The 12183-nt window shown below is 43.2% G+C and overlaps 1 protein-coding gene across 6 annotated transcripts in view; it reads right to left on the bottom strand.

Annotated features, from left to right (window-relative positions):
- Positions 1–11937, bottom strand: part of kmt2a (lysine (K)-specific methyltransferase 2A) — a 44984-nt gene extending 33047 nt beyond the window's left edge. For 4 of the 6 annotated variants that reach the window (XM_049576041.1, XM_049576042.1, XM_049576045.1 and 1 more), the window contains exons 1-2: positions 11634–11936; positions 54–126 (exon numbers count right to left, since the gene is read on the bottom strand). In XM_049576041.1, coding sequence (XP_049431998.1) covers positions 54–126; positions 11634–11879 — 319 coding nt within the window. In that variant the 5' untranslated portion in view covers positions 11880–11936. Of the gene's footprint in view, positions 1–53; positions 127–11633 lie in introns of all 6 variants that reach the window. The other 2 variants (XM_049576043.1, XM_049576046.1) reach the window with 1 other exon arrangement.
- Positions 11938–12183: the final 246 nt, after the last annotated feature.

Raw genomic sequence — 12183 nt, 5'->3', positions numbered from 1 at the left:
CAACAGTATGGTCTCTGATAGACCAGTAGGGAGTTACTCTTGTGTAACTTTACCTGAAGAGGTTGTTGAAGAGCTCTGTATTCTTTTCTGCTCAGCCACCGGTCCAAATCCTCCAAATGCTTCTTCCTACAAAAAAGGAAAAAGAAAACTTTTGAATGTTTTGTGACTACGCAAACTTTATAATGCTTAAATACAGTGAAGAAGCAATGTTGGTTCACAGGTCAAATTTACAGCATCCATCACTGCACACATAATTGCCAGTTGGCCTAGATCTATGTGCGGCACTTGAGTCATTTTTGAGTCAGACTCAGATGAAGACCAGGCTATAGGCTATAATGATGTCCTAAATCTCACTTTCGCCTGCTGGCTCACTCTGGTGCACTTATGTTTCTCTAGCTCTAAGGATGACATGCCTGCAGTTGGAGAAGGCTCAAGCCACAACAGACAGTTTGAACTGCAAACAACCAAATCTTACTGGGTGACTAACACATCACACTGTGCTCCTGCTCCCTGAGGGAACAGCAAAATGCTAAAGTGGTTGGTCATACATGGACAGTCAGAGAAAAGACACAAAAGAAAAAGAGCCCTATACTCTCTTACCACGTGAGCAGCTCTGTGAAGCTTCACAGGCCTGATGATAAAGCTTTTGAACCAGCCACCATGTTGAAAACAGTCAAGCCAAAACCAACCACTGCCCACCAGCCAGAACAAACATTCTCATTTCACAGCTAAACAGTACACTAAAGTGTTTCTGAAAACATCTGAGATGAGAAATAGGTAATGCAGCAACATAATCTTGATTCAGTGACTGACATGACTGACGGCTGCATGAGAGACTGCCCTGATCTGATCTGAGGCAACAAACGTGAAGTGTGGCACCAAAGAAAAGGTGATACTGCTGCCTAGATGTAAAGGCTTTATACTATTCGGTGAGTGATCACTTCATCTCAACATCTCAGACGTAGCTCATCAGACTCAGCTGAACATCTCCAGCCTTGAACTTGTCTCCTCTTTGACAGCCTCACAAGTACTTACAAACAGCGGCGTAGGCTAACATTAATTTGTTTGTATGATAATGTGCTGACATTTACCAAGCTTGTAAGTCACGCTCTCTATATTACCATGCCAGTGTAGTAATGTATCTACAATATCTCCTTCTCTGCCTGAAGTCAGTAAATAAGTTTTAAAGTTTTTCTGAGCTGAAGCAAATATTTGGCCTGTTAGTTACAAAAGACATTAGGAGTCATTCTCTAGGCATCATGAAGGCCTGTAACAAATTTCATCCAGTTCATTCATCAAGTACTTTGCAAGATATTGTACTGTATTATACTATATTTTGAACGACTGACCTTGTTGCCTCAAAAGCACAACTTTTTTCAACTTTTTTTCACCCATCACGTTAAAAACACAACTGTGTCACATAAGCCACGAGTCCAATTATTCTACTGAAACACATGGCGTTGAAAGTTTTCCCCCTTAACGTGGATCTGTGTATATGGGAACTTAGGTGTTATTACCTCAGAACAAGTGTACTAACAACAACTCATCACCCATCTTTCAGGCACTGGGTCTAATGATGTGTCAAAATGAACATGAGAGCCTAACCTGGCAGATTAAACAGGCTCTTGCACAACTAAAACATGCTATATTTCGGATACAAATACATCACAAGTTGCACTTTTTGTATAACTGACTAAAAATCTTCTTTTTGACTTCACTTGGTGGCCAAAAAATAATGGATGCAACTGTAAATGTGATATGTACAGACTGTACATCAGTCCCTCCTCTGATGCATCAGTAAAGAGATGTGCAACAGAGAAATCACTAGAGGATGATTAACATCGTCAGTATCCTCCCTGTGCCACTACTTCCTTGCAATCAGTGTGCGTGTTTAAGAGTGGAGGTGAGTGTGTCATTTCATCATGTTTATTTATAGCAGCGTGTGGGGATGCAGTTGAGGTCTCGTTGGCCCAGTTTGTGGAGCAGCTGCTATCCAAGTGAAGTCCACGCAAGTGTGTGCACATGCAAAGTGATTTGCACCAGCTAAGAGTTACACGCATCGCAATGTGAATAATTGATACCTAAATGTGTCTGAAACACGCACACTGTGGTGTCTATTTAAAAAATATTGAAAGCACTAATGTGTGCTACAGAACTGGCTCTTTCATCTGTTCTACATATAAACAAACAACAATAACAGACAGTCAATACTGCTGTTTATCCTGGCAGGCAGTACTGATCTGAGCATCCTCCACTCCTCATCTCCTTACGCTCCTCTCCCCTTCTCCTCTCCTCACAATAATACCAGCATCCTCTCCTCTCTGAGCAAGCTGCTGCTCCTGGTTGGTGTTGTTGCAGAGCGGAGGGGGGCGGAGTACCAACGGCCGGCTCTGAGTCGCTGTGATAGTGCGAGTAGCAGTCAATGACATCACAACATGCATAGAGCAGACCGCACAGGTTCATCTACACGCACGCTTGTACATGCGCACATGGACCTCCTGATTCTGTCAGCCACACATACACACGGTTAGAGAAAAGCAAGGAAAAAAAAAAAACCACACACCCCCTGCCCGTGAACTGCACAGCAAGATGTAAACAAGCATAACATAGGCGTAAGGATGCGGGGGAGGGGAGCACAGGCGAGGCAAGCAGCAAACATGAGTGAGGAAAGGAGGAGGGCTGTGGGAGGAGGGTGAAGAGGAGAAAAAGAGGCGAGGAAGCAGCATCTTGACCACATGCAGCATCAACAACAGAGGGAGCGCAGTCGACTCCAGGCAGCGCTGAGGATGAAAAGGGTTTTGGGGTGTCAGCATGCTCATGCAGAATCTTGCAAAATCCCTATCTAAACAAACTCCCACACATGACAAGCCTCCCCTTTACTTCCCCTCATTTCTGCTCTCGACCATGCTCCCAAACACATATGCAGTCACTCGCTCATTGCTCACTCGCTCGCTCGCTTCCCGCCCACTGGCTGCCGAGCACAGAGCAGCAGCGTGTGAAACACAAGCCTCACCGTGAGCTCAATAGTAGGGCAGGCACAGGGAGGTAACTTCAAGAAGTAAACAAACGCTGTAGTAGACTAGCAAGGTGAGGTTCATGTTCTGCTTTGCCTCGCACCATGCAGGGGGTAAAAAGGTTGCTGGAAAGAACCGAGTTTCTCTTTTCTCATTTCTATTTCATCAGCTGAGGAGTGTGCAGGAAGGCTTTTGAACACCACTGTTCATGTTGTTCATCTTTGCCTGCTTTTGCTGCCAGTCTCACTATAACAACTTTGAGCAGCTTTACTTCCTGCTGGTATGTCACATCTCATGTAACTGATCAATGCATAAATTACTTCACACAAGTTACTAAAAGACAGAGAAAGGGAAACTGATCTAAGTCAGGAGATGCGAGGGACTGTCCCTGAAAGTTATGAAACGGATGTGAATTTGGTTTGGGGTATACATCTCTGTATCATTCTGACAGTGCTTTTGCACTCTGAGAAAGCAAACAGACCTTTTACTGCCTTTTGAGACAACACTTAGGAGAAATCTAACAGGTTATAGACAGTGGGCTGCACATTAGGGACCAGTTTCCCAGACAGGGTATAAACCAGGCTTTAACCTAGAAAAGATACTCCTTACTTAAGAAGTGGCTTGTCTGAGGCGCATTTACACTTTGAATTGCTCAATTATGGAATCCAAGACAAAGCTTGACTAAGATTCATTTAAACCACCTATGTTTGTCCTCATTAGTGAGAGTTTGTGCACATAGCTCTCGCCTGGGTGGACTTGGTGAAATGGGAGGAGAAAAAAACAGACAAAATAACGGAAGCAGATAAAAACACAAATTCACCAACCAAAAAAAGAGAAGCTCTTATCGTGATCAGCTGACCATGTCCCCCACAAATTATTCATATGCAGCTAATTTGCAATAGCTATTTATATTCACACTGGCAACATTAAAAAGGCAACATGCTGTTCACTGCACAGCAAAAAGTGAGGATATGCGGGTTGGGAAGTAGACACAAAGGCAGGACCTGGGTTCACCTCTGCTCTCACAGTAGAAGCTAATGCTGCTAACATTTGTAAAAAAAAAAAAAAAAAATTAACAAACTTTCTCCAAACTTAACCATGCTTTAATTGTGATTATGTTGCAGGTAATCAGGTACTAATCCATTGTATTATGTTTTTAAAAATCAGTCCAAGTTTTCAACTGTGAAAACCAGATAATAAAATCCATTTCATCACTTCAATGTTTCAAACTGGCTTTCTGACAACTCAACACAAAAATGTGTCAAAATGTCTATTAAACATCAGTTATCGTTTTAACTTCATGCATTTTGGTAACATTAGCTAATCTCCCTGGCATTACACTCCCTGAGGTGGCTTCGCATTAAAGGCGTTTAAAAACAAATTTTAAAAATGACATTAGAAACACTTTAAAGAGGTACATTGATTAAACACTGTATGGTTCTTTCAGGTAGCAGTTTGACGGCGCCAGTAAATCAGTTACCATACTTTGCAGCCAGCCAAACAACCGCAGCCATCAAGACTTTATTGAAAAGACTTGCCCCAACATGTGCAATCACCATCAGCAAACACAGTTACAGTTGCTGGTTTATTACTTATGATACTGATCTACTTGTAATGTTGTACACAAACTTTCATAATAACTCAGCAGCATCTCAAAGGTATTACTTCTCAGAGGTGTTGAAAGTAAGTTGCAATAACATACCACAAACTGCACAGTGCAAGTGGTATCACATTGACGTGTTATAACACCGTGAGCTATATCGACTCATACCACTAAACCAACCATTCACTTTACGGATACTGATTTGACTACTGTTTATCTGGGTGTCGCCATAGTTCATACTCCTCATTTTCATGCTGGGAGAATGTAGAGGAACAGTTTCATAGATGAAATTTGCAGTGATCTAAAGGCAACAGAGACAAACGTAATCTATACTTTATATGCAATCTATACTTTTTTGTGACAAGTACTGTGTCAAATGTTTTGAGATGGATAGGAAATACGGTTGGGGGGAAAAAATCGATACAGCATAGCATTGTAATATTTTGCGTGGCGATATTGTATCGATACACGGATGCTAAGTATCGATCTTTTATTATATAGAGTATTCATTTTTACAAATACACATTTTAATACAACTTTTGGTACTAGAATAATAAAATCAATTGCTTTTTCGGTCCACTAGATGGTGCTGATTTTTTTTTTCCCCTTGTGAGCAGCAGAGGTCTCAGTCAGCAGCGTTTGGCAGGAAGTTCATCAAAACAAAGATAAACACACCAGAGAAAAATGATCAGAAACGTGTTGTTGGCATTCAAATCAAACATCTGGACTTAATATGGATTCTTTTTAATATGGACAGAAAGAAGGACTTGGATATAACATGCCATTTTCAAGCAGTGTCATATAAGAATACTACGAACGTGAGGGCTCACCCCACACTCTACCATCAAGAGATAGCGTTAGCCACCAACAGCTGAGCTAGCGCTAAACCCGCTCCACCGAAAAATCAACCAACGCTGGACGCACTTAGCTTGACAATACTACCATCCAACTCTGAGTGAGTAAAGAACGTAACACAGTCCATCACCTACTTCATGTCTAAAGATATGTGTCCATACAGCTTTTTGAAAACAAAGACTTTTGTTACATGCTAAAAACACTTTGTCTGTACGTGACTCCATCCAACGTTTTGTCACCAACACAGCCATACCCAGGCTGTACAGAGAGGTGAAGCGTAAAGTTGAGGAATCTTAATACAGCAGGAAGGGTGGCATTAACTTGTGACACCTGGACTTCAAGGTCAGTGGATTCATATGCAACTATAATGGCACATTATTTCACGAAGAACTGGCGACGGGCCATCTCACGTTCTCCAAACTACAGCAGAACATGAAAGTAACACCAGAGCAAACATTGCCGACCTCCTGCAAAATGCAGCACAAGAATGGGGGATTGTGGTTTTAACAGACGCTTCTAACATGGGTGTTGTCATTCAGTTAGCAGGATACCTGCATGTGAAGTGTTTGGCTAACACGCTTAATCTGGCCTCGCAGAGGGCGATAAATCTGCCAACAGTTCAGTTTGTCAGGTGTATGCAGCATTTCTAACAGGTATTATGACGATGTTGGTCAGTCTGTGTGCTTTGCATCACATTTTGCTGCAGTAAATATGTTTAAAGTCAAATGAAGAGACTGAAAAAAACTTATCTTATGTGGTAAAACTGATGTTGACAAAGTTTTCAAGGAAAGTTTTACAAATATGAAGCCTCCATGGATCAAACATTCATAATATACATAGTCACAATTGATCTTGTTTGCAGTTCAAGATGTTCTGTAAAAAGTTTTACAGATGTCTCTTTCATTATGGTGGTCTATGAGGAAAATGCTTTTGGGGATGCAGGGGACTTTTTTGCTGCAATACTGCAAGTGGCCACTGGGAAAAATTGAAGGCAAGAATGAGTGGCATCCCTGGGGACCTGCATGTCACCTGTTCACAGCTAGGCATGTTGTGCCACAGTAATAATAATCTATGGGAAACACAATACGCTGTATAAATGTACATAAATTAAACTAAGCTTTGACGCAAAAAACTTACATTGATGATTTTCAGTAATCAAGTTAAATGAGTCTTCTGAATTGATTCAGCCCTAAATTTTTAAAATCCTCCTTGTCCTTGATTTTTAACAGAGTAATTCATCAGATTAAACTTTCTTTAATGAATAAATGTAATTTATGGTGCTGTTTGACTGCTGCTAGACCACCTCGTTAATACAGGTGCATACCTCCCTTTGTGTGCAGCGAACAGGGGTGCAAACTGTTTTTTAACCGCAGTGAAAATGTTGTGTTTGAAAGGGAAAACTTGAACAAAGAAGGACTTTGGTGAAATATTTCTTTAGATAGGAACATGTTGCACATTTTTAAATGATAAATGATTACTTGATTGATCTATCTTTTTTCAAAAATGTTGACTTTTGGACTTTATAACACTCTGGAATTATTGAGTTTAAAACAATCCACTGCAGCCACCACTGAAATCTAATTCTGCAAATATATTGTTAATAATATTAGTGTAGCCTAACCTTTATCTGCAACCATGCAGAAGTAACAGGTTTATACAAAAATTTACAGACATGCAAACAAAAAAGCTGCACAGCATTCCAGTGCTGATTTAGAATTTGAATAACAACATTATGAATGAAGCCGTGAAGATTCAAACTAGTCAGTGCAGCCCTAAAAAGGAGGACAGGAATGTGACTCAGACTGAGAGGGATGCCAAATAGATGTGTTAAGTTCTCAGGTTAGGACCCCTTCAGTCAGTTTGATGTTAAGAGAACACATCTTTAGAAGTCTTTCCTCCTTACTAGTCTGAAACAACATTTTCTTGACACATTCCAGGAAGCTTTCCTCTTGGATTTACTGTACAGACATGATGCCTCATCCCTTCCTGGAATGTAAATTGGTAATGAGCTCATCCTCCTATATGCCCCTCTGATGACACATCTCTTTAAGAGGCCACAGAGGAATTCCAAGAATCAGTCTGACAGATACTACTAAGTTTACAATGCAGCAAGTATGAGTAATTCTAAAGGGCATTCAAGTCAAGGATCCAGTCTAAGTCACTGATCAGAACATCTTTGTTTCCTCCACCAGCGTGAATTACCCAGTGGCACTGCTTTGTGACCCCTGTCAGCCCAAGCAAAAGGTGGACATTTGTTTTTTCAAGTGTCCCAACACTAGGTGCAACTGTTTCACATTTGCTCGACGGCACAGAGACCAAAACAAACAATGTCCAGGGCAAGATGACTCCTCTTCCTACACCTTGCACATAAGGAGACCAGGACGGTCAACGGACAAAGACAAACAGACTGATTGGCACGTGTGCATGGTCTCTCTCTTTCTCACTCTCTCTCACACACACACACACACACACACACACACACACACACACACAGGCTGGCGGGCACCCATAGACACACGCCCCCCTTCTACCCACCCAAGCAGCTTGAATTGAAGTTCTAATCAAAATAAAGACAAAGACGCCACGCCTACTCGTGAGTGCAATAAGGGACATAAAGTCTGAGGGACACCCCTACCCCTGCCACCATACACACACACATACACAAAGCATAAGAAAAACGACACAATTGCCGCCTTTCTCCCAGTCAGGCAACTCCTAAAGCATTCTGCTGTTGCAGAATAAAGCCATGGATGGGAGGGTCTGTGACTAATTCTCCTCCCAGCTTTGTCCCGTTGGGAGGAGGGTCGCCCCGCACTCTTTGATATCCCTGCCTGTGCTCTTTCAGCCGCCCGCACTTTGTGAGAGCTAGAATAAAAGCAGACACAAAGCTTCCTGGTCCAATCCACATGCTGTCTCGGGGATGGGTAAGCGGCGGGGGTGTGGGGAGGGGGGGGGCACTTCCATTTAAATAGGCCAAACACCTGCTGGACTGAAGCCCCTTCCGCTCAAACACACTATTTCTCTCAAACCAGTGAGGCAAAGAGACATTTGGGTTGATACATCTATTCAGCTGCACTTTTGTATGAGTGATTAAACATTGGTAATAATATGTGACTGGAATGGATGCAGCAGAAGGCAAGATATAATGGGCCAGGAACAGAAAGGGAAAAGGATGCAAAGTCTGATTAGGTGGAAAGAAGGGTTGGGTGGATGTTGTGGAGGTGATAAGGTTGCTCATTTACAAAAAAAAAAAAAAAAAAAAAAAATTCTACATGGACTGCACTCAGCATCCAAAATAAGCAACGGCAATTTGGCTGGATCAAGAAAATGAATTCCCTACACACACACAAAAGCTAACAAATGCCTTCATTTGGACAGCAACAGCCGACAAGCACCCCTTTGAGCCACCCCAATAGGCTTAGTAATCCATTCCAAAGTGGCAGCTGTCAGAAGAAAAGTTGCTCTGCCTCTCAGACGGGGTTGTGTTTGTCTGAAGTGGATTTGGGTCTTTCTGCCTAGATGGAGGAAGGAGGGGTGGCCAAGTGTCCGGCTGGCGCTCTGTTCAGGGTCGCCCTGTGAGCTCAGCGGGCTGCAGTGAGCCTGAACAATACTGCCCTGGTCTGGCCAGACAGGCACTACACTGTCTCTCAATGAAATCACCATGCTGTGAACGCAACGTCTGTAGGCTTCAGGTTCCATGGGGATTTAATGGTCCAGTCTGTCTCCACACATCCAAAATTCTGCTAAACTCTTATTCAATTAACTAAGGGAAGGCCGGACTCCTAATTACTGTACTTAAAAAGCCATTTGCCTATATCGACAATGTTTCACATGACGTTTAATTTCTCTGAAATATCACAAAGCTGGGATGCAAAGCACAGATGTGTGTAAAAATAAAGAAAAATCACTTTGCTGTGTCTGAGCACATCATATGATTGAAGTTGCACTGGGATTTCATGTCTGTCAATACACACATCCCAAAAACTGTTATAATCTCACCCACTGTCATTCACTCAAAGTAAGGGGGTGGGATTGGCTTTAAGATCTTAAAAAGCCATTTCAACACCAAAGTGATATTTCATTTCTTCATAATCATAAAGCATTGATTTGAAGTACAAATCTACTTCCAAACCAATTAAATCAGCATGCTGTATCCACATCTTCCACATAGTTAAGTTCCATAGAGATTGAATGGTCCAGTCTGTTTACACACATCCAAAACACTGTTATACTGCTATTACTGTCTGTTTATTTTAAAGTAAGGGGTCAAGGGACTCCTAATAACTTTGCTCACAAACATGATATTTCAAATAAAATGTACGTTTCTCCAAAATATAATGAAACTATGATGTTAAAAATACATCAGGAAATATTTCCCAGCATTCTCTAAAGTGACTGCTAATCTCCACATCATGATTCAACATGCATGTAAAAATCCAAGCATAGTGTCGAGCACAGAAAAAAACACATATCTAAATGCCTAACTAGTAAACATGCAAATAGCGCTGTGCTTCAACCAAATAAGCAGTCTGTGGAGCACTGGAGTTGGTGGTAAACATCCCCACACAGTGTACTCCCACTGCAATGAACGCATGCTGCTCATCATGAAGAAGGAAGATGGTAGTTCGCTAAGGCGAACACACCCCCACATCACACGGTCCGTCAAGAAGGGGCTCGTTGTTATTGTAGCCAGCCCTGCATGCGCACTGTCACTAGCAAGCCTCATTTCTATGATAAAAACGAAGCGAAATCAGACCGCAAACCCTGCCACTGTACTCTCTTTAGCACTTTAACACTGACGGGAGTGATTTTAAGTGTGTGGCTGTGTGTCAGACGGCATCTCCAAGCACCAGAAAAGCGATATTATTTTGGTACTAGCTACGTACTGGCTGTGTTAGAGAAGGGGAAAACATGTCCACCTCCCATTTTCCTATGCATCAGCAATAGCCCCGACGGCTAGCGTGGCGTAGTGCGTAGCATGGTAGCTGTCCTAGCTTAATCACCGAACAGCAGTGGTGATGATATAGTTTTGTGGGTGAGCTCAGCCAACTCTAGCTACGATGCTTTAACCCGCTACGTAGCAATATGCTGGCCGGAGGTAAACACAGCAAGCTCCCGAGCAAACCTGCAACTTTAACATCGCTTACGACAGGATGCTAACCTGCGAGCTAACCAATCAGCTATGTTAGCCAAGCCTCGCTGGAAGGTTGACACCTTACAGCCAACAGCAAGCCCTTGAGCTCATGTTGTAAATACTGAGCTTCAGAGCTAGCAAATGTATCTAATATGAATCTGGGAATAAGTAAAGTAAATGATGAACAGCGGTTTCCCGGATACGTTGCAGACAGACGCTAAGTTAACGTTAGCTTGTTGCAAACCACAATTGTGTACTCTCGCCTCCTTCAAGTTGACATGTCTTGTTTCCAAACATTGCACGCTAGCTTGAAGGTCCCGTGCGATTACACGCCAAGGAGAACGGCGTTATGATAAACACAAATGTTCAAATCATATTTAATGGACACATTAACAGTAATGCTAATAGCGGGGGATACTTTTACTGTGTTAATGTACATGAATATGAAGACAACATGTCCAGCCTTAAAGGCTTCACGTCAAGCTAATGTCAAGTAGCTAACTAGTAAATCAGTTGTAACGGCTGAGTTACACAGTGAACGTTGGTCACCAAATATAGCCGTTTATGTGCCGTGTGTTAACAGTGGTGTGTGCTGTAATTAACAAGCTAACAGCAGGGTTTCTCCACAGTGTTTTGGTCGGGCTAGCAGACTAACGTTAGCACCAGTTCATCCAAACTGTGTGGATGTAGCCTGTGCTCACACACTCACTGAGATGGAGAAAACTTTCTTCCCAGTAGCACCAGTGAGACCATAAATCTGGTGACCATTTGGTGCTGTCTGTGACTAAAGTTAACGTTACAGCACGTTACTGTGGAGTTTAAGGCCACACAGCCAACTCAAAGTTAACTGAGCATCCTGGAAATGACAAGTTTGCTCACAGCCACTTAACGTTGGGAGGAAAAGATGGTCATGGTTTGGGCAGAGAGTAACCGCTAGCTCTTCATGTGAAATGTAGGGAAAGGCTTTCTAAGTGCACAGCGCCCTGCAGCTGTCTAACCGAGGCTCCCTGGTCATGATCGGACTTACCTCCCCGCTGCTCGAGTCACTCGATTCCCCCAAAACATCCCGAAATTTCTGCAGGTTGCTCCCGATAACCGAAGAGACCTGTAGTGCAGCATCAAACCCGGGTCCGAGCCCGGCTGCGTTAGGGTGGGCTCCCGAGACACTCCGCAGAGAGGCAGTAACCCTAGTTCGGCCCGCTCTCCTCCCGGTACCGGAGTTGCAGCTCCCTCCGGGCCGAGCGGGGAACCGCCACCGACAGCTGTGCGCCATTTTACACTCTGCCTGCCTGCCCTGCGATCAGATACCTCAGTGGGCGGAACCCTAACCCAGCACTCCACATAAACAACCTCCACCACAGCGCTCCGCTCTCACTGGCCGACACGTCGTTATGCAGGTTGCGGGGCGGAACTGGAGAAACCCCGACAATGCATTTTCTCAGCGGCCCTATTCAGACTCTGCATGGCTGAATCCAAATCAGGTTCAGGGGCTTTGCCCGGGAAAGGAGCCTCGCACTTGAATCACACTTGAATCACAAGGAAGGACCTGATTGTGAGCTTGCAGTGCTGTTTCCTAA

The sequence above is a fragment of the Epinephelus fuscoguttatus genome, linkage group LG5 (assembly GCF_011397635.1).
Source record: "Epinephelus fuscoguttatus linkage group LG5, E.fuscoguttatus.final_Chr_v1".
Taxonomy (NCBI): Eukaryota; Metazoa; Chordata; class Actinopteri; order Perciformes; family Serranidae; genus Epinephelus; species Epinephelus fuscoguttatus.
Note: the sequence above shows the minus strand (reverse complement) of the source record. Positions and strands in the feature narration are given on the sequence as shown.